The sequence below is a fragment of the Xenopus laevis genome, chromosome 2S, assembly GCF_017654675.1.
Source record: "Xenopus laevis strain J_2021 chromosome 2S, Xenopus_laevis_v10.1, whole genome shotgun sequence".
Lineage (NCBI taxonomy): Eukaryota > Metazoa > Chordata > Amphibia > Anura > Pipidae > Xenopus > Xenopus laevis.
This window is the reverse complement of record NC_054374.1, coordinates 147,014,978-147,039,014: the sequence shown is the minus strand read 5'-3', so window position 1 is coordinate 147,039,014 and position 24,037 is coordinate 147,014,978. Positions and strand designations below refer to the sequence as shown.

General features: G+C 37.5%; 1 protein-coding gene across 1 annotated transcript in view; it reads right to left on the bottom strand.

Annotated features, from left to right (window-relative positions):
* Positions 1-17,899: 17,899 nt before the first annotated feature.
* flt1.S (fms-related tyrosine kinase 1 S homeolog) overlaps positions 17,900-24,037 on the bottom strand; it is a 40,839-nt gene continuing 34,701 nt past the window's right edge. Inside the window, 3 exon segments of the mRNA NM_001086387.1 lie at positions 17,900-18,783; positions 21,336-21,444; positions 23,325-23,451. Coding sequence (NP_001079856.1) covers positions 18,380-18,783; positions 21,336-21,444; positions 23,325-23,451 — 640 coding nt within the window. The 3' untranslated portion in view covers positions 17,900-18,379.

Here is a 24,037-nt window from a genome sequence, read left to right as displayed (position 1 = left end):
TTGGTGCCATTGAAAATAAACATGCCTTGGTTGCCTCTGATTACATTTAAAGAACTTTAGCTTGAGTGTGTCACTCCTCGTCTCCTTGAAATGTTTCATTTCTTGAAAACTGACACCTGAAATGAATTGTTTTTAGTATATCATAACATGGTCTTTGCATGTGACTATGAAGATTTTCATTCATTCAGGTATATCTAATATGTCATTATAAAACAACTGGACTTGCTGTGTAATCATTGAAGAAGTTTCACTACTCATTCGAGCAGCTTCTTCAGTTCAGATGACTGGTGTGGGAAATCCTCGGCATATAAACTCTTCCACTAATCCAATCACAATGGCACAGTGTAACTCTTCAGAGAGGTGACATCTGAAACTCACAGAGGTGTTGATTCAGTGTAGTTACTGTGATAGGATTATTCAATGTGTCATGCAACTCCTAGAAAGAGGTGTTGCATGAATATAGACGTCTTCAATGATTACTCAGCTATCTTCCTGATATATAATATTCCCCAGGTTCCTCAATGAGGGGGCTGCCATATTTGTTCAGCAGTAGTCCATTAGTATTAGAAATTCTAACAGGTTGATAAGGGACAATCAGGTTGGTAAAACAGTCAGGTTTAGGAACTTCAAGTAACAATTACTTACAAAAGCAGCTTTATTAGTGAAAAATGATCAATGTGACACATAGGTAGCTTTTTGGGTATATTACTACAGGTAGGAGACATGTCATCCAGAATGCTAGGGACCTGGGGTTTTCCAGATAATGGATCTTTCCGTAGTTTGGATTTTCATACCTTAAGTCTACTCAAAAATCATGTAAACATTAAAATAATCCAATTGGCTGGTTTTGCTTCCAATAAGGATTAATTACTGTATATCTTAGTTTGGATCATGTACAAGGTACTGTTTTATTATTACAGAAAAAAACGAAATTATTTGAAAAAATTTAACTATTTGGATAAAATGGGGGGGGCGAGCCAGAGGGCATCTATCTTCTGGACCCAAGCACCCAGCCCCCACTAATTAATCAATCATTACTGTATCATAAAAGACACAATTGTTTCAATAATCCTGATGTCTCAATTGTACCCTAACCTTTAGTTTGTAAACTCTTGCATGTAGGCCCCTCTAATCCTATTGTTCTCTGTAACCCTTTGTTTGTTATTCACCATTCATTCCCTGTTTGTTATAAACTAAGGTAAAGCACTGCGTAACCTGTCTATGCTATATAAATAAATGATGATAAAATGTAGTCTATGGGAGACGACCTTTCCATAATTAGGCGCTTTCTGGATAACTGGTTTCCAGGTAACGGATCCCATACCTATATTTTGAAAAGAAGGTTTTTCATGTCAATGTCACTTTAACCTGATCGATCTTATTTGCAGATCTAAGTTTACATTTTAGTTTAAACTTCTATGGTATGTCCCATAGTAATGTGCTATAGCTCCGGTTTTGTGGAATCTCTATGCTCTCATACTGCCCTACCTTAAAGGGATACTGTCATGGGAACATTTTTTTTTTTTTTAAATGACTCAGTTAATAGTGCTGCTCCAGCAGAATTCTGCACTGAAATCATTTCTCAAAAGAGCAAACAGATTTTTTTATATTCGATTTTAAAAATCTGACATGGGGCTAGACATATTGTCAGTTTCTCAGCTGCCCCAAGTCATGTGACTTGTGCTCTGATAAACTACAATCACTCTTTACTGCTGTACTGCAAGCTGGAGTGATATCACCCCCTCCCTCCCCCCCCCCCCCAGAAGCCATACAAAAGAACAATGGGAAGGTAACCAGATAGCAGCTCCCTAACACAAGATAACAGCTGCCTGGTAGATCTAAGAACAACACTCAATAGTAAAAACCCATGTCCCACTGAGACACATTCAGTTACATTGAGAAGGAAAAACAGCTGCTTGCCAGAAAGCATTTCTCTACTAAAGTGCAGTCACAAGTCACATGACCAGGGCAGCTGGGAAATTGACAATGTCTAGCTCCATGTCAGATTTTTAAAATTGAATATAAAAAAATCTGTTTGCTCTTTTGAGAAATGGATTTCAGTGCAGAATTCTGCTGGATCAGCACTATTAACTGATTCATTTTGAAAAATGTTTTTTTTTCCCATGACAGTATCCCTTTAATACTTTGTTGGTTCTAAGATTTCTGTACACCACCCTTTCTCAGTCTGAGATAAAAAGTGTATGGTGATCTGAATTGATCAGCAATTGTACAAATGTCTTCTTTGCTGATGAATCTAGTCCATTACCAAAAAGGAAACAGATTCAGGATTTAATAGGTACGGGCAAAAATGAAACTTAAAGAACTCTGAGAATGAACACTGGTGTTTCTGGATCTGCTGCTACTTGAGACAACAGACCAAATACTGTCTCCCTCATCCCAGACCCAGTAAGTTCTTAATTAGTGATGGCCGAATTTATTCACCAGGCGCGAATTTGTGGCGACGGTTCCAAAGCCGGGGGCGAAATTGTTTTGCAAATTTTTCACCAGTTTTTGCGAATTTCGCGTGAAATTCATGAATTTCGTGGCGAAACAGGACAAATTTCCCCATCACTATTCCTAATGGCAAAAATTAAAGTGGACCTGTCACCCAGACACAAAAATCTGTATAATAAAAGTCCTTTTCAAATTAAACATGAAATTCAATTTCTATATTTTATTAAAGCATTCATAGCTGTTGTAAGCTCATTTAAAAATCTCAGCTGTCAATCAAATATTGTCTGCCCCTCCTCTAAGCCCTGGGCATAGAGGTGGGGCAGACAATTACTTTCACTTTCCATTCAGCACTTACTAGATGTCACTGCTCTCCCCACATTCCCCCGTTCTCTTCACCATTTAATTGTGTAACCAGGACATGGGGATGGACATCAGGTCCCCCATTCTGGTGCACAAACAAGATTCTGAGATGACACAAGGCTTGTCTTAATAACAGTGTCCACAAAATGGCTGCTGCCTGCTTGCTATAATTGTGAAATCCCAGAATGAAGGAAGCAAGATTCAAATAATTTATATAGTGTAATTAAAGTTCATTTTGCTTGACTAATGTGATAAAATAGGATTCTGAATAATTTTTTTGGGTGACGGGTCCCCTTTAAATTGGGTGCTAAACATCTGTCAAGGTATGTTGTTCACATTCATTTTATCCAAATGTGTTGGGCTGGATATTAACAAAGAATAATGCCAACATCATTTTTACAAATTTAAATAATTTGCTTACAATGGACTCTATGGCAGATGACCTTCCCATGATTCTGAGCTTTATGAATAATGGATTTCTCGACAAGGGATCCTATATTTGTAGTAAACCTATTTTGATTTTTGAACATTTTCAGCCCATATATTTTTCAACATTAATACAGTTGTAACATTTTGGGGGGGGGGTGTTGAATTGGCTTTTTTTGGAAACATTTTAGCTTATTTATTTGTTAATTATTTATTTATTTTTTTAAAGTTAGAGTTTTAAAAAAAAGTTTTAAAATGTTTGGTTTCCAATAGCTAAATAAGTCCTTTGATGCAATGAATGGTGCCTTACATATAGGATGGATGTTCTACCTTGACTGCAGTCTTTGGGGCACCATAAAATCTTCTTATTAAGAGCAAAGCTTATGTTGACATGCAATGCCTCAAAAACAAAATCTGTATTCTCCTGAAAAGTAAACACTTTTAATCCCCAAATCATTTACTGTAAAAGGCTGTTGAAAGAATATTTGACAAAGGTTATAGCACAAACCAAATTTCACTGTAAGGATGATTATATCCCAATATTTTACTGAGTTATGGGAACGAGCAGTTATGTCTAGTGAAAGCCTGTAGTAGCTTTGGGCATCTGTCCAGATAATGTTGGCAGTTCCATCCATCCATGCCTCCATGACACTCTCCCATGATGACATTGCTGTGCTATTTTTTAAAAATAGATATTTTGTAATATTAAAAATAATCCAAAATAAAAAAAAAATAATAAAAAAATATTTCCAGTTTTTTATTTTTGTTATGGATGCATAATATCCACTTTTTTGGGATTTGGCCAAACCCCAAATCCTTTATAAAAGGTAGGCTTTATCCAAACCCTAGTTTGCATATGCAAATCAGGGGAAGGAAAGGCCAAAGAGACCCACACGCACATTGTAAAATAAATCACATGATTTTAAGAATTCAGATTCGGTAACACCAGGCACTTGGATTTGTCTGAATCCGAATCTGTCTGAAAAAGACAGAATCCTGCATTCGGTGCATCCCTAATTTGTTTAATTACTGCATTCAATTTAATTTCTGATATAGATACATATCTGGAGCAACAAACATTTTACAGAAGAAGAAAAATTTGGGGGCGGGGAGGGGGGGGAGGCCTGGGGTAGGTAGGTTACTAAACTCCGAATGCAAAAATCACGAAAAATTTGTGATTATTTGTTATAAAATCAGACGTTTAAAAAATCACACATTTTTTGGAATTTATTAAACCCCGAGGATGGAATCTGAAAATCCGGCATCTCAGACCTGTTGAGGTTGTATATAAATCAATGCGAGAGGTCTCAATGATTTTTTGATGTGCGCTGGATTTCGTGCAATACCCCGAAGTTTTCGAAATTTTAGAAATTTGTGAAATTCGTGAAAAATCGGATGAAAAAATCTGAAAAAATTTGGAAAAACTGATTTTTACTAGTGATGGCCGAATTTAACCGCCACAAAAATTCACCAGCGCCAGTGTCTGTTTTTTTATGCTGGCGCAAATTTGCCAAAAAAACCAGACGCCGGTGTCAGAATTTTTTTTTGCCATATCGCAAATTTTGCGGGAAATTCGCTAATTTTTCGGAGAAGCGAAACGCCCCAAATTCGCCCATCACTAATTTTTGCCCACAAAGCAAATTTTCGGGAAAATTTAATAATAAATAAGCGTAAAAAAACCCGAGCGGATTTGATCGGAGTTTGTAGCAGAAAATATTGAGATAAATTCAGACTTTAATAAATAACCCCCTTAGTTTCAGGCAAAATATGACTATAATAGACCACATTCTAGTCCATTATGTATAAAATGATGATTTTGAGTGCAATGTAGTTTTTTTCAAAATCGTGATGAAATTAAATAAAAAGTTTATTTTTTTTGGAATTGTTAGTATATTCACTAAAAAGTCAAATTGGAAATTGGAAAATTGCTTTTTTCCCTACAGTTTTAAAAATTTGTTTTAAAGAACTCAAACAAATAGCTGTAATACTGAAAATATAGCTCCTGCTGATTTCTATAGAAGCTCACTTGATTTTTTATTCAATTTAAAATAGAAAATTAAAAAATTTGCATTTGAAAAACTCAAATTCAAGGAAATGCTCAAATTGTGGAAAAAACCCCACACATTTTAATGTTTGCTCCTTAATGTAAGAAAACATAACTTGTACAGTGTAGACAACATTCAACTGGTATATTTCTTGCTTTGAAAGAAACACAACATAAACTTAAAGTTTGTTTGTTTTATGATCAATTGATGACCAAAGGGACAACGAGAAGCAATTTGCATGTTTTTGCCTATGATTCCTTAAGATAAAGTAAAAATCTCTTGTTTTTGGTTTTATCTCAGTGTATTGTGTATAGCATTACATGTTTAAATACTGTTTGTTTCTTAAGTGTCAGTTCTTAATAGAATCACAATACTCAATACTCATGCCTTCCCGCCGGCTACAATGTAAATCGCCGGCGGGGTGGGGTGATTCGTTTTCCGAAGTCGCCTAAAATTTCCTTGTCCACTCCGCGTGCCATCCCAATAGCAATTTACATTTTAGCCGGCGGGAAGGCAGTTCGGGGAGATTAGTCGCCTTGAAGAAGAGGAGAATTGTAGCAGGGCGACTAACCTCCCCGAATCTGCCCGTGTGCCCTGACCCTAAGGGGCAGATTTATCAAGGGTCGAATTTTGAAGTGGAAAATACTTTGAAATTCGACCATCGAATAGAATCCTCCAACAATCAAATTCGAAGTCGGAGGATTTTATTCATCATACAATCGTATTACGATCATATTACGATCGTACTTCGAATCGTACGATTTTATCTTACGATCGTACGATTTTCCTTCGAATATAAAAAACTTGGAGAATTGCTCTGGAGGGTCCCCATAGGCTAACATAGCACTTCGGCAGGTTTAAGTTGGTGAAGTATTGAAGTCGAAGTTTTTTTTTCAAGAGACAGTACTTCGATTATCGAATGGTCGAATAGTCGAACGATTTTTACTTTGAATCGAAGTCGAAGTAAATTCGAAGTTGTAGTATCCTATTCGAGTATTCAAAAAATTACTTAGATTTTCGAATTTTTAACTTCAAAAATTCCCTCGAATTCACTTTCGACCCTTGATAAATCTGCCCCTTATCTCACACAGTAGATAATTCAGTATGAGAAAATGAACCCAGTAAATGTATCCATTAAGATGAAATGGAAACCAATTAAAACTTTTTTTTTCAGTTAGATTAGAAATTATAGTCAGAGGAAAGCATATAATTAAAACTAATTAAAATATTACTATCTTATGATCCAAGTAATATAGTTTCTTTGGGGTAGTGTCTATTCATATTGTATATAAGTACATACACATTGCCGTAATCAACTAGCAATATTGCCTTAGACCTTGGATCCTATATCAGATCTACTGACCGTCTTTTAGGCGTTTTGGGACATGCACGGAAAAGAGAGGGTCCTGGGGCACTTTCTGGGTAAAATTGGGTATCTCGGTTAGGCTGACAAAAAATATTTAGCAATCGGGGAGAGCACAGAATAAGGGAATGTGGAAGGGTAATGAAGGAAAAAAACAAGGAACTAAATAAGGGAGCTATTCTGGGACAGAATTGTTGGGAGAGGGTGGCGGCTCAATAAGAAACTGGCATTGAAGGAAGTGGCATGTGTTTACAGGAAGGAAACAGTGATAGGGATTAGGCCAAAACATATTTTAGGTGCCTCTTAAAGGACAATGAGGGCAAGCTATACACATTGGACACATTGATGCGTCAGTCTAAGGCTTAACCCATATATTAACCATCATTTATTTATATTTTTTTTTATTAAAATATCCAAATTTAAAAAGCATAAATGAAAAAAGAGCTGAAAAAACTGAAAAAATAAATTATTTGTTTTGGACAATTCCTAGGGGAAAAAAACAAATTTTTCCAAATTGATTAAGAAAACGTCCAATAGGATCAGTGCCTCTTCCATTGGCTTCTATAGGACCTCAACAACTTTACTGTACCTGGTTATTTTTTTGTGTTACAGTTTTTTATGGCTTTTACGCTTAAGAAGATTTTTAGAGTTTTTAAGAAATAGAGGAATATATGTACATAGGCAGAGAGTGATGAATGTTTGTCTTAATCCAGGAGCAGCCATCCTTTACTAATTTGAGTTCTACTTTAGTGATGATGTTCTGTTATGATCCACAGTACATTCAGAAAAGCATTGTTATCATTCTGTTCCATAGAAAATGCTTAAGTACTGATTTATGAGAAATGTATAATGTTATATTAAAAAATAGTTTCTTATTTAACCTTAATGTGATAAATATCTGAATGAAAAGCATGAAATAAGAGGGTGATTTAGACAAGCTGTTTGTGGACAGTGTATTGAGATCTACTGATCACCAGCTAAGGGTCAGGGCACACTTTCAGATTCGGGGAGATTAGTCGCCCGGCGTCAAATCTCCTCTTCTTCAGGGTGACTAATCTCCCCGAACTGCTTCCCGCCGGCTAGAATGTAAATCAACAGCGAGATGGCACTCAGATCGCTTTGTTTTCCGAAGTCGCCCAAAGTTTCCTGGTGATGCAACTTCGGGTGACTTTGGAAAACGAAGCTCTACATTCTAGCCGGCGGGAAACAGTAGAGAAACAGGAGATTAGTCGCCCCGAAGAAGAGCAGATTTGTCGCCGGGCGACTAATCTCCCCGAATCTGAGCATGTGCCCTGACCCTAAAGGTCTACTGGTAGACCCCGATCTACTTTTTGGGCACCCTGTCTTAATCAACTATCCGTTCCATATATGTTAGTTGCAGTTGATGTGTGGGTATTGGGAAGCCGGTCTATGGACTGACACATAAAATTTAGGCCATTTTTAAGTTTACAAACTGAGTGAGAGTGAGAGTGCATCCACATTTTTCTAGCACAGATGAATCATGTAAAAGGAGACTATCTCTCCATCACATCCACCCATAACATTTTACCCCCACTGGGATTAACTGTCTTTTTCTATTTATAACGAAACTCTTGCGGTTACAAATTGACTTATTTTTAACTGTTCTATTAAAATTCCTGAAATGCCTTGAGAAAACTAAAGTCCTTTTGCCGTGATTCTCATAAGTGAATCCATGATGCAAACTTTTACATTTTTCAGACGTGACCAGATGCACTTGCGAACAATTTTTCTGCTCCAAAAATAAAGCAGAGCAGCCCCTGTGAGTCAGATCTGTTTAATTGCACCGTTTGTTATTCTTGTCTCGGGGGACCTGAGTATTAGGTTTTCTTTAGAAACACAGCAAATTCCTCCAGTTTCTCCATAAAATGCTGACTTCATGCGGTGAACTCTTTCAATGGAGAATTAGGGGCCGATGCATCAAGGGTCGAATATCAAGGGTTAATTAACCCTTGATATGCGACTGGGGAATGAAAATACTTTGACTTCGAATATCGAAGTCGAAGGATTTTGCGCAAAAAGATCAAAGGAATAATCCATCGATTTTAATCCAATGATCGAAGGATTATCCTTCGACCAAAAAAACTTAGCCAAGCCTATGGGGACCTTCCCCATAGGCTAACATTGGGTTCGGTAGCTTTTAGGTGGCGAACTAGGGGGTCGAAGTTTTTTCTTAAAGAGACAGTACTTCGACTATCGAATGGTCGAATAGTCGAACGATTTTTAGTTCGAATCCTTCGATTCGAAGTCGAAGTCGTAGTCGAAGGTCGAAGTAGCCCATTCGATGGTCGAAGTAGCCAAAAAAACACTTCGAAATTCAAAGTTTTTTTTTACTTCGAATCCTTCACTTGAGTTTGGTGAATTGGCCCCTTAATGTCATCAAATACAAAATGGCACAAACCTCCCGTATCCTGATAATCTAAAGCCTTGTTGGGGAACTAGACAAATATATTTGAACAATATTGGTAAATGTCTATCTTCCTTCTTAATCTGACAACTTCCACGTTATTGATTGTTTCCCTACATATAAAGTCGCCACTAAAATGGCACCAGGAGGAAATGCCATTGTTTACTCCTTTACATTTAACAAAGACTATTCCCATGTGAACGGCAAGCGCAGCCGTGGGACCTTATTCCAAAACACTAGGAGAGGAAATCGGCTGGTGGGTTCCCAACTAGACCCTGGTGTCATATTGTATCCTTGTTTGTTATTTCTATTTTGGTCAAGGATATATATTTTTTCACTTGATTGTGTGTCCTGATCAATTGTATCAATGTGTATAGAGAAGAAGTTGGAATGTGTGAATGGCATTGTATTAAAAATAATGGAAAATCAATACAACAACAAAACAGGAAACCGCACAGGACGTTAGATAATAAAAATTCAAATTTAATCTTTTGAAATAAATCCATATTACAACACTAAGACAACTTGTAAAAATAGTTACAGTATAAAATGCTAATACAATTCTCCATATTAATTCAAATACCAAAATACATTATGTACAAATATATATATATATATTTATAAGTCATCCCTTAAGCTATATTGAAATAAGAAGGCCCTGAATTAATATATTTGGTTTTTTTTCTTATATAACAATGTTAATGAACAATGTTTAGATTTAGCACTCCATAAATATTTTTTTTTTATATTAAAAAAAATTTCAACTTTAAATAAGTTACGCTTATCCTTGAGCTTACGTGGAATGAATATTAACAGCTGCAGTCCTTTATTAAATGGAAGGCGTCTTCCAGTTCACAGTTTAGACTTTTTGGGTTATTAACATCTGTCGGAAGTTCTTCCAGAAATGTTTATAAGGAGTATATTGAATCTTACTTATAATGCGTTTTTATTACACAAATTCAAAACCAAAAACCTATGACTAATGTGATTTTACAGATAATGGATAATATTAATCATTTTAAAATAAGGTAAAATACCTAAACAAATATGGATAGAGTATAAAAAGTATAGTCTGGGGCTTAATACAATTATGTATTATCTAATATATAAAAATGTGTATTATCCCTCTGTTATCAGCCTCTACAGAGCCTATTAGACACCCTAATAAACAAATGCTTTCTAAAGAAAGTCCAGTGTTGATTGTAACATAAAGAAAGGGTTAACTTATCAAAAAGTCTGTAGGATCCAGGTGCACAAGCCCCAGACCTTCAGCTTTTCGGAGGCAATAGATGCAATTAGATATTCATATAGGACTGGCACAGACCGGACTTCACTCCATGGCTTGACGCAATTAAAAATATATTTTATTTAACAAAAACAATCTCAAATGATGTGGCCTTACGCGTTTCGTGCCATAATGGCACTAAATCATAAGCTCTATGATTATGTGCCATAATTATCAGCCTATTTATGCTCCTAAGAGCAGAGACAAACGCTGAATAGTCGCCCAATGACAAATCACTTCTTCTTCGGGCGACTAATCTCCCCGAACTGTCGCCCGAAGAAGAAACGTTTTGTCTCTGGGCGACTACTCTTTCGAAACAGCAGCATGTGTCTCTGCCCTTCAACTCATAGTTGTTGCTCTCCTTTTCTCCTTTGTTTAGGCACAAATCAGAAACGGAACTAGAGGGGGGCGGGCCCTGGCGCAGGACGTGCAGCCGGGCCCCCGCCCCCTCCATACACCCGGAACTGGCCCGGGAATATGCGCCGCATATTGAGGGGGTGCGGGTCCTGGCCCTCTCGCACCCCCTGCTCCCCCGGTAGTTCCGCCCCTGGCACAAATGAATTTTCCTTTTCCTTTAACAAATTGTCTTATCAAAGTGGTGTGAATAGTGAATAGACACAAGTATCTCCACTGATAAATGCATCCGTTCCGTAAACACAGTCCTGATGCCCAGGCATAACAATTTAGCAAATTTGCCCCAGGTTTTTGAATACCATGAACCATGGGACTAGAATATTGTAGAAGAGCTACGTGTGTCATCAACTGAGATAAATAATGGTCAACAAAACTGGACGGTGATATCTGGGAAAAAAAACTCTCTCTTATAAAGATATGAGTTAGAATCTTAGCCGTAAAGCATGACAGAATCGCTGCTATACAAGAGAAAGGAAGGAGACAGAGCCACAACTGTAATCCTGTCTCATAATGAAGCAAAGAACTTTTCATTTAAATTCATCACTTTTTTTCTTTACTTTATAAAGAATTGTTTTCAGGTATGAACACAAAAATGATCACAGTGTCCTTGTAATACTCACAGGCTATTTAGTAGCAGAATAGTTTTGCTCAACTGTTTTATAGAATAATGCAAAATAATGAGCTCGAGCTCAAACATTCATCAGTCATTCAGTGAATATGTTTTCACTTCAAATGTCGCCCAAATATCTGAGAACAAAATAGACTCCCCAAATCTCAACCTGACTGGCAATCATGCTGAGCCCCACTGTCAGCCCCCATATCTCTCCAGGTGGCCAGTTCTACAGTTTGGTAACCACTGCATTACACTAACATGGTCGGACCAATTTAATAACATTAAGGGTTTTTTTATCAAGGTCCGAATTTATCTCAGTATTTCTAATATCCAACTTCGAGCAAATCTGAATTCCCGAATGGACCTTATTTATGAAGAAAAAAGCCAGAAAAAAAAGGGTCGGGCAAAACTCAAGATTTTTTTCAGAGTTTTCTGAGTTTTTTGCTCCGAATCCCTGAAATCATCGAATATCGGTACGGTATCGGTCATCAGCGCAGACACTGGGACCTTCCCCGTTGACTTAAACAGGACCTCGAGAGCTTTTAGATGCCTTGTTTCGGATTCTGAGTTTTTAGACCACCGGACTTTAATAAATCTCAAATAATTCGTAGTTTGTTTTTTTTTGCTACGAAAACTACGAATTATTCGAGGTTCAGATATCCGGAGCTTGATAAATAACCCCCTAAATAGCATTAAATAGGCTGCCATTGGCAACTGTCGATCAGCTTTTCATTTTCTAACTTTTAGAGACTGATCAGATTGCTGTTGGTTGCTATTGAGAAGTGATCTGATCATCTAGGTTGTAAATGTAGTTAAAGTGTGCTTCAAAAGCGGATTAGGCTCCTTGCAGCCCCGGGTGCAAGCTGTACCCCCTGCCAGGGCAAAGTATACATGTAGCAAATAAAGCAGCAGCACTCCGGTATCTTTGAAAATTTGCAAAACTTTACTCAAATGCCATAGGCAACGTTTCGGGCTACACAGGCCCTTTGTCAGGCTTGTGTATCTGATCATCTAGGTTAACACTGAATCTTCACTCTGTACCCAAAGCTGCACCCCACAACATCTCATCTTAGAAGTAAAACATAATTATATAAAGATCTACAAAAATGTACAACTGCTTATTCTTTAATATGAAGTATGCTAACCACATCATTAGAATTTTATATCTTTTAATGCTTATTCTGGATTAGCTGATTATAAGTGAGATATACAGGTTCTTTTACGACGCTGTTTTTCTTTAAATATAATAAGAACAGTCAGAAACCTCTAGCATTCTTGGTATAACATAATAAAATCACTATCAGCGTCTTAACAGGGACCCAAAACAAACATCTATGGGGCAAATTCACTAACTTCCGAAAATTCTCCAGCAATGGCTTCACTCACAGCGCAACACTTCGCCAGGCGTAGAATCGCCAGGACAACGCTAATTCACTAAAATCCGAAGTTGCGTCCAGGGTGCCGAAATTTGGCGAATTTGCATATGGCGGGAAGTTAAAGTTGAATGGACGGATATGTTGCAGCAAATACATTACACTACACAAGCCTGGGAAACATTAATAAAATAAAATAAAGTTGTTATATTGCCCTACACATGAGCCCAGTGTATAGTTTATGTGCCATTAGGAAATGTAGGGGGGAAGCCAGTTACCCCCAAAAAAATCTATGCTATTTTTCAGCCTATCATCCTGAAAAATGAAAAGACGCCAGCGTTTTTTGGACTTAAAAAACTATTTTTTGAGGAAGTCCTATCTACTCTATTGCACTTCGCCTGGTCTGAGATGGTGAAGGCAAGTCTGGCGCAAGCGGTAACGTTCAGTAAAATCCACATCTTAGTGAATTTGCGTAGTTACGTCCATTCGCCAGAGGGCAAGTTCGCCAGGCGTTAGGGAGCGAAGTACCGCTAGAGTCTATGTCCTTCTCTAGCGAAGTTACACCGGCGACTGTTACAATCGGCAAAGTACCGAAATAACGTCATGCTGGCGAACTTTCGCCGGTCACTTCGCCCTTTAGTAAATTTGCCCCTATACGTGCAAAGAATGCTGTTCCCAACACATGCCACATGTTTTAGAACTGGATCACCAATGTAGTTTATTTTATTAAACCGGGAAGACATTAGGTCATGCCCCCCCCACCCTTCTAAACTTTGTAGGATTCCATTTTGTCCGTTACTGTTACTCTACGCAGCTTCTGCTTTCTGTCAGTCCTTTACTTCCTGTCCCCTTTCCACAGTTATTCTATTAAAAGAACTGTTTGTTTTGGATCAGAGCCCTAACTCGATCAATCTAAAAACAAACTCTGAATGTGATATTTATAGACTGCCTTCAGTTCAGTAGAAGTGGTTTAAAAGTCATATCAATGTGCTGGTAATTTAGCAGAACTAATGTTAATCCAAGATAATATTTTGGGGGTCGCTTAATACCCGGGCAACAATGAGAATGTGGCACGCCTAATTTATAATATATTTTCAAGTTTATATTTGTTTTGGTTACAAGGATTCTTCAGTCCAGATATCTAAGTCTTATCTTAAACAAAGGGATCTCCAGTACACCGTATCCACTCCTACAAGTGGCGAATGTTTTTGTCGATTGAATCATAAATCAAAGTAAACTGAGTTTTATTAAATATGCATTTGAAATGTACAGCTCAGCGGTGTATAAAAACAATGGTATAGATTAAATATTTAGCGACAGACAGAGAAATGGACTGTAGTTGTTTAAATGAGACTATGTACATTATTAACTCAATTAAATAAGTGTTGCTCAGTCTTGCTCTGTATTTGCACGGAAATAAACACACTTTATATATAGTTGTCAGTTATCCTTTTATCCAGCTGCCAGTTTGCACACACACACACACACACACACACACACACACTCTCTAATGCAAAGACTTGTACACAACGACACACACACACACACAGAAAGGCACATATAAGGGGTTATTTATCAAAGTCTGATTTTATCTCAACATTTCTCTGCTTCAAACTACGATCAAATCCGCTTGGGTTTTTTACGCTTATTTATTATTACATTTTTTCCCGAAAATATACTTTGAGGGAAATAATCAAGATTTTCACAATTTTTTCCTATTTTTTTTAACCGATTTTTTTGGATTATTCACCCGAAAACTCAGATTTCTTATGCTTTTTGCCCGAAAACTCAGAAAACGTCAGGGTATTGCACAAAACCCAGTGCACCTCATTGATGCCAGATTTTCTGATTCCAACTTTTCCATCCTTGGGGTTTAATCAATTCTGAAAAATGTGTGATTTTTAAAAAGTCAGATTTTATATAAAAAAAATCGCGATTTTTTCTGGATTTTTGCATTCGGAGTTTAGAAAATAACCCCCATACTGTATATTGTGCTTTTCTTACAGCCAAAGTTTTGCTGAACCTGGCTTAAAGGGATACTGTCATGGGAAAAATTTTTTTTTTCAAAATGAATCAGTTAATAGTCTGCTCCAGCAGAATTCTGCTGGTCACAAGACCAGGGGCAGCTGGGAAACTTGCAAAATGTCTAGCCCTATGTCAGATTTCAAAATTGAATATAAAAAAATCTGTTAGCTCTTTTGAGAAATGGATTTCAGTGCAGAATTCTGCTGGAGTAGCTCTATTAACTGATGCATTTTTAAAAAAAACATGTTTTCCGATGACAGGATCCCTTTAACTACATTTTACATGAATATAATACTTGTTGCATCACAATGACTTCCCTTGACAATGATATTTATGAAGCACCACGCAGTGTAATGACCCCTCCCCCTGTTTTTAAGTACTAAAAAGGCTTACGCATTAAACATAAGAAGCCAGCAAATAATTTATTCCTTGACATGTATGATATGGATCGGTTTTCATGTTAAATAACATTTAATAGTATCATTGTATCATCTCCTGATGGGGCTGAAATCCAAAAAAAAACTATAGCCGACAACTTTTATAACGCAGTTCTATAAGAAAGGGCACTTAAACGGCAAGCCATTGTTACGGTTTATGTTACAGTAATGCACCTATTCCTTTAAACAGGAATTTCTCTGTTCAGGGTATTGTCTATTATTTATTAACATAAAGAGGCGATACACAGCTATGGTTAACATAAGCCAAAGAATGTATACTCTATTGTTTCATAGTTTGTATAGGGCAGTAGGGTTTCCTGAACTGTTAAAAAGATATTTCTGATTCTTCTTCCAGATGTTTTATATATTGCGCTGCTATTGGGTCTTTCTCCTCCCAACAACTTCACTGATCACCTGCTGTCATGATCTGGTTGCCATTGGGACATGGTAAACCGAAAGTTGTTGCTAGGAAGATTTAGGAGTCCTTAAAATTGTATTGGTTGTTGTTTATACTTGATCTATCCACCACTGTCCACTCTATTACAGAACTGTATCACACCAACAGTAAGCAGCTATTTTTCCAACCCAAATCTGACCCTGGCAGAGAAGTATTGCCAGGGAACTGCAAAAAAATTAAAGGCAGTTACCCGCTACCTTTACCGCTAAGACTTAGAGCCCATTTACTAAGGGTGGAAGTGAATTTTCGAATTCAAAAACTTCGAATTTCAAAGTAATTTTTGGGTACTTCGACCATCGAATAGCCCAAAATTCAAAGTACTGTCTCTTTAAAAAACTTCGACACCTCGCCACCTTAAACCTGCCGAATTGCTGTTTAGCCTATGGAAGGCCTCCTATAACCTTTCTAGAGTGTTTGGCTAAGTTTTGAGTAGTCAAAGTATTTTTTTGTAAAATCGCTCGAATCGTTTGATTCGAATGATTTAATCGATCGATCGAACAAACGATTTTTACTTCGATAGAAAACGGCCATTTTCAATCAAAAAAAAGTATCAAATTCGATGGTCGAATTTCGAAGTTTTTTAACTTTAAAATTCGACCCTAAGTAAATGTGCCCCTTACTGTCAACCTAAAGCCACCCAACATGCACATAAATGACTGGTTTCAGGCCAAAATGAACATCACCAGCTTTGATCTTCATTGATTAGACATTGACCTTCTGTTAGGATAAATAAGTTGAACCTTTAGGTTATATCATTAACATAAAGAATAGACTTCACTTATGCAGTTGCCACCATATGCTTCCATTAATCTTTACACTTGGCCACTTGACTGAAACTAAAATTCTTAATTTTCTCCACATTACCAATGCCTCTAACACTCTGTCTGTAATAGCAAAATTGTGTCACCCTAACTGTGACTGTAGGTAACCCCCACTTTGCTCAATCCACCAGTCTCATGCACATGCAAAACAAAATGACTTGTGCTAAGAAAATCAACACACCTCCATTTTTACTGAGATACTGAGTGCTGGAGAACTTTAGGATGACTATCCTGGCCCTAAATTCTACCATTCTTTATCTCAATTTATTTCCCTGTCCACCACTACAGAGATTCTGCAGATCACCTCATGATCCAAGAGCTATAATGGAGGATGAAGATATTGCACTATGATAAATAGACCCACCGAGCACACAAACAGTATGATTAATTGCAATATATCACTCATTTATCTGAAAAAAGAAATTGAGCAAATCTGAGATATTGGTCAAAAAAATTCAGCCAGTAAAACGCCTGGCACCTACAAGACGTTACAGAATGGAAAAAAAAGAGATCAGTGCATCACAATCATTTTAATACTTTTAGATGGAATGGTTTGGTCAGCTTCATAATACTTAGCAGCTCTATCAGTAAGGTGCATTGTAGATACAAAGCAAATGAAATGCATGTACACATAAGTGTTAGTTCACATGGAAACATAATGTGATGGTAGATATGTGTAATGTGAATTATATTCTTTTTCTTCAACAGATGCTTTGCATAATGCTTAGTTCTATGTATTGGGACTTTTTTGCAGCTATGGAATTTCTTTTCAAACCTGAGAGAGACCAAATCATGAACAATAAATATCAACGTATGAGCCTGACTCAGATTCAATTGTCATGGATGCACACCATGTGTTTTTTTAAAAATAGCATGATGCACCTCTTAAACACTAAATCCAAAAGGAAGAATGTGAGGATCTCCAATAATCAAGAGCTAAATATTTTTAAAAAAGTAGTAAATTTATTAGGACATAAAACCTAATGCGTTTAGTGCCTGATGGAGCACTTACTCATAGGCTTTGAGTCCAGTCTATGAGTAAGTGCCCTATCAGGCATTTTACTCATAGGCTGGACTACTACTTTTTTAAATAATATTTAGCTCTTGATTATTGGAGATCCTCACATTCTTGCTTTTGGATTTAGTGTTTTGGATTTTGCACCTTGGGACTGAGGTGAACTGTGAGTGAATCCCCTTGCTATTTACTTAACCATGACATTTTTGGTATTTAGAGTGGTACCACTTACATTATATATCTTTTCTTGTGGCAGCACACACTCCCATTTTTCTCATGATGCACATCTTAACCCAAAGATTTTTTTTCACTCTAGAAACAACAGTGATCATTATTCTCTAACGTGGAGATACTGAGTGAGTCAATTATTCACACTGATTCATCTCTGGCAATGATATAACCACTTTATGCTCAAGATAAAATTTAATATGAACGATAATGTTTGCACCCATGGGCAATTACGACTAGCACTCAAAAAAACGAATTCCCTATGGCTGTCGAAGGGCTACATGGTTTTCTTCGGTCTCTTGCATTTTCCACTGATGTTTAGTGATGGAGAAGGTTCTGTTTCCTTCTTAGAAATGGAAATAATTTATGGGAATACCATATTGTCAGGATTATCTACTGGTAAATCCTAGTAGAGTTTTCACAGAGGAGCAAACAATCCCTGCAATTTGGTTGGTTGGCTTATCTCTGGAGAAAAAGGTATCTTGTAATAAATAGGACAAGTTTGCAGTTTGATATATTCTGGCCCATACCCATGGTTCCACATATTTACTGCTACTCTCCAGTGATTCCAGGAGGCATATTTAAGTACCTTCAATAATTAATAACAATCATTCAGACCTCTGTAATGTTGGCATCCTTTAATGGGTCACCAGGCTTTGTGTTGTGGAATTTCTCTTTCTTCTTTTGAGTTTAGAGGTCCGTGAAACAACTGTCTTTTTGCTGTTGAGCCCTCCAGTGATGTTGATCTCTTTTTTCAGCAGATGAAATTTGCCTGTGTATAGGTTTTTGGCCCGACATTCATAAACGCCTGAGTCAGCCATATTGGCATTGTTGATGACAGCAGTCAGAGTAAGCGAGTATGCTGTCGAAGTAGAGTTTCTCTGTTTGTTGATGCTGTGATGAATTGTTCGGTTCCCAACTGTTCGGAAAAAAATCCACTTAATGTCTGTGTACATGAACTTGCTCACGGAACATGTTAATGTGAAGTTGTCCCCTTCAGAAGGCACTTTGTTTACTGAGATTTGAAATCCATTTGGTATATCTGCAATGAACCAAAGGTAAACTAATTTCACATCAAACGTATAAAGCATTTTTATTTTATAGCACCATAAAATGCACTTTTTCTATCAGGAATAACTTTCTAGGTTTTCTTGAAATAACGGCGTGTACATCTGCTCCCAAAGAAAAACAAAAATTAAACTAAATAGTCATTACAAAAAGATTTCCATGAGATTATGCTAAGGTCTCAACACCTTAAACCCCAGTCTAATGGTTACTATAACTCAAAATCCAAATGCGTGTGAGAGACCTAATGGTAATAATTGCAGTATCAAAAATGATAGGCTAGCCTATGAGTAAGTGCCTGTTTGGCACAAAACGCATTAGCCTATTATGTCCTAATAAATAGTTTTTACTTTATAATCATTGTTGCTACTGCAATTATTACCATTAGGTCTCTCACACGCATTTGGATTTTGAATTATAACTTTCGAGGTTGTCTAATACGTGAACAAAAAATAGATTATTAAGATGACAATACAAGATCACTAAATGAGCAAATCTTTGCCTGATTTGGCCATCTACACATTTGGCTCATGGGGGTAGGTCAGGAGACGATTGAACCAGTGCTTCAGATTTTCAGCTACTTCCAAACATATTTCAGCAGCACTCCAATATAGTGAAAATTCAATTTATTTGTGCAACAGGTGAAGCAACGTTTCAGGCTTAACCAGCCCTTTATCAAGCTTGATATCAATTGAATAAATTCAATTTTCACTATATCGGAGTGCTGCTGAAATATGTTTGTAAGTTTGGATCGGACCTGAGCAGACAGAGTCACAGTCGGCACCCAACGCTACAAAAAGCGGTGAGGATTGTGTAGCACTACTTTGTGTGTTTGTGATCAGATTTACAGCTAGACAGGCCAATTGACAGGCACCATACATGGGTCAGTAAGCTCCCAACTTGATCTGCAGGGGCCAAATCGGAAGCTTTTATTGTCCCATTTACAACCAGCTTTAGTTTATCCTCCTGGCACAGGCCCACCAGATGACTTAAGACAATAGCCCACTCTTTTTCTCCTTGCTCAACCCCATTATGCTCCTAGTCTCTTACCTTTACAAACTATAATCTATTATATTCTTAAATATTATATTATTTCATCTATTTAGCCTTTTTATTTAGGCCAAATGCTTAGAAGCAGAGGGCCCAATGACACCTGGACCCACTGGAAGTTTTTCAGGAATCTAGTGTTCCAGTCTGACACTGCTCCTGGTAATAAGCATGTTTCTGTAGGGTAATATAGGGGTACAGATGACTTTTAAATCATACATTTCACTACCATTTATAAACAAAAGCAAAAAAAGATAACTTGAAAAGTGTAGTCTAACTAATGACTTGAAATAAAGAAAATAAACATCGGCTGTAATCTTAATGGGGTAGGGACCTTCTTCCTCTACCTTAACACAATGTATAAAAATATACATACACACACATACAATTTAAGTTATAGAGAATCCATATTACATAAAAAACATTTCTAATGAAAGGAAGGGCAATGTCATCTTAAGAAAACCCCTGTTGAAGCTGATTAAACATCCCCTGCCAGACACCTATAGTTGACATCATTGTTGATTATTTAATTCTAAGGAAAGACAAAAAAATATTCTTCTGGACTCCTGTCAAATAAACTCATTCCGATGGCCTATTACACCTAGCAGCAGTTGTTGAAGTCGCTGTAATGCTCAACCGCACGGCTTCAGTTATGTAAAAGAGTTGTATTTACTTAAGTGATTCGAGACTTCCTGTGGAAATAGCTCCAGGTTTCCTGATGGAAGATTCTGTTTATGTTTGCCAAGCACCACCAGGAATCTCAAAATAAAATGAGTTTAGTGACATTGGGAAGCCGAGGAGATAAGGTTGTGCTGTTCCTGTTTCACCCTGGGTAATTACAAACACACCCACAGTCATGCTGGGTGCCAGCAAAGGAACAAAAAAGACTTTCACGTAGGTTACTTCAGTTTGAAGTAAGAAGGCCACCATTTTTAGTAATAAAGCTATAACTATGAAATTAGGGAACTGTGCATTACACCTTTCCTGTAGGACTAATAAGGGGAATGGGCCACAGGACTTTGATCACTGCTACCATCTTTGGCAGATCAGTGATATTCAAAACATCCTCACCTGCCAGAGGCCATATCCTAAGCTACTGAATGGAAAATGTGCTGCCTATGGTACATCTAGAAGGCATCTTCACCAAGTGCTGTAGGTGGTTCACTTACTGGAACTATAGCGGGTCATAGGGAATCAGTTTCCAATGCAGAAGAACATGAAGCGGCTGCTGGCACTATAGTGTTCTAAGCAGCTTAAAGGCTCCTGGCAGGGCTGCCCTTGTCTTTGCCTGATTTTGAGTTGAGAACTTACTTTATACAGTTGTATATCTCCCAGAAATCTCTTCTGGTATATATAGTGAGAGAGCATTTAATAAAGGTCCGATTTGTGATCACTAATTGCTCCTTGATAGAACTGGTGCTCTGTTTGGATTGCAATTGGATTGCAACAATTCTTTTTAGTACTAATGCTACTAATGCTTACCTGTTACATAGTACATCATTTCTCTTCTTTCACTCCCTAGCTTGTTGGTGGCCATGCAACTGTAGACTCCGGAAGCTCTGGAATTATCGATGATGATTGTACTTGCAGTCTGGAAACACACAAAACGTAGTTGTGAGCAGAGTTACATTCAAGCCGTGGCATGAATGTCAAACAAAAAATGTTTCCAAAATTAGACAGATTCTAAAAATCTAATATAAGGGGCAGATTTAGTATCATTCAAATTGGGAAGCCGTAAAGGACAGTTTGAATTTTTTCAGATTTATTTCAAATTCTGACTGTCAGGAAAGTGTTTGATTAAATTAATAAAAGTGTCTATCTTTGAGCAGTTCTAAAGGGAATTATTACTCCCTAATACAAAAGGTGGCTGCACACTGGCCAAAAGTTTAATTTGTTGAGCAATCCTGGTTGAAACCCAGTAATGTAGGGTCTGGGGTGATACTCACCCAGAACACCATGGTGATCCAGACCTTTCACCCTACTGTGGCACTGAGAGTTTATTTATTTAAAGCTTATCCAGATTTGGGGGGTCTAGTAATACAGAGTAATCTTTGTTAGGCAATTGAGCTAGTGTTTAAAATTATAAGGGTCAGACTCACCTTGTCTTAGTGCAGTGGGGCTTAATTACAGGTGCTGTATTGCACCAGAGCAATTACCCATAACAACTCATAATATCTTTGCTTTCATTAATATTAAGAGTGGCTGCGGTAACTACATTTAGGGTCAGACTGGAGCATTGGGGGCGCACCAGGCTGCAAAATGAAGGGCCGTCCTCACAGTCCTCGGGGGCCCCCTCCCCACCTCCAACCTAAGATGCGCTGATCAGGGGAGCATGTCTGGGTCTGGGCCCACCAGGTTTGTCCCCGGTGTCCCACCAGCCCAGTCTGACCCTGACTACATTACACCATTTTAGCTGCGCTCTGTCTCCTGTCTTTGACAACTAACATCACTTTTTACCCTTTTATTTGTGGCTGTAAGTTATCCACCACTTCAACGATAAGTTCTGCAGCTCAGGGATATTCTTACTTTTGTATTGTAAAAATACACAGCACTGTCTTTACAAGTAGAACTCAGTTGAAATACAGTCATGCAAAACCTATTGCGGAGCCACAGCTCAACAGCAGACCAACTTCTGTCAGCAGGAATACAGCGGTCTATATGGTTCTTGCACAATGTATAACTTCCTTCTGTATTTGTGCCATTTAATTGTATTTTTTCTGCCGCTCTGTGTGATTGCATGTAGAGGGCAGCTACTTAATGGATGGGTCAAGTTGAACTTGCAGCTGGAGGACTTAAAAAGGGAAACTCAGACAACATACGTTCAGTCACGTACGAAACGTGCACTAAAATTAGCTTCGGCAGAAACGGAGAAGCCTGATACAGAGATGAAACGTGAGAATGGGCTGTGGGAAGTGAATCATAAAAAAAGTGGAAGTTGCTATTTTATGACTAAGTACGAGCACTTGTGTCATTGGTTGTCACATTCCCACCTCTCAGAGCTTCTCCGCGCACGTTTATAGAGAATACGGAGGAAGTGTTGCTATAGAAATATAGATGAGTGGGTAATAATAGGACATGTATCCTGTACTCTAAATTTCAGCAGTTCAACAGCCCCCCTGTTAATGTTGTTATAAGGTAAACAGTATGAAGGTCACAACTACTGAGAAAACAAGCACTTATATGTTCATATTTTAAAGTATAGAGGATGTTACACTTGTCCCACAGAATGCTGAAAGGGATAGAACAATATCCATGCCAATCCAAGTACATGCAATACAATAAAAACCCATGATATATCCTGTATTGCTCTATATGTACCAATCAGCCACTAATTTATTTGTTATTTTAATTTGAGTTGAGTTAGATATACACAAAAACTAAATGTAGGCAATGAAGCAGCCAACAGCCTTGAGTTCAACACCAGACCCCAATTTGCAGTCACATACATTTTTTACTTTTTAGTCTTCCTACCTTAATCTTTCCTTCAATCATTTGTGTGCGCTCTCTGATGCTCTGAATTGTATTTCCAAGGCTGCTGATATTCTGTCCAACCATCAATGGAGCTGAATGTCTGCTGCTGTCTGTGTGAAAGTCACATCTGTACAAGAGAAAGGAGATTGTGATTGAAAAGTTAATACAAAAACATATTTCTTTGTTGCATTTCAATTGGTAGGCTAGTATTATAATAAACCAAATGCACAAGAATGTTTGATCTTCCCAAAATAACCAGATGATAAAGTTGATGATGAAGGTATAGCTTATTTTGTCCCTCTCTTCATATTTACATTCATACCCTGGAGTCGGAGCAGATATCTGGTGGGATTTAGTCAATGCCTTATTTTAAACACCACAATCTATGTATCACTACTAGGTGGGTCACAAAGGGCCAGATTCAATTTAGTAAGAAAAAGTTTATCACGTGAAAACTCATGGATGAGATTCAATTCTAGGAGAAAAAACTTTACTCCTAATTCAATTCCAATTGCATCTCAAATGAAATCTCGTCTATGAGTTTTCACATGATAAACCTTTTTCTCATTGAATTGAATTGAGTAGGGTCTAGTAAACCAGACCAATATTGGGGATATTTTCACCAAAGCAGCTTTGGCCCCATAGCAACTACTTACTAAATGGGGAAATGGAAATCAACCTGTCTTCGATTTCCTGGACATTGCAGCAATGTT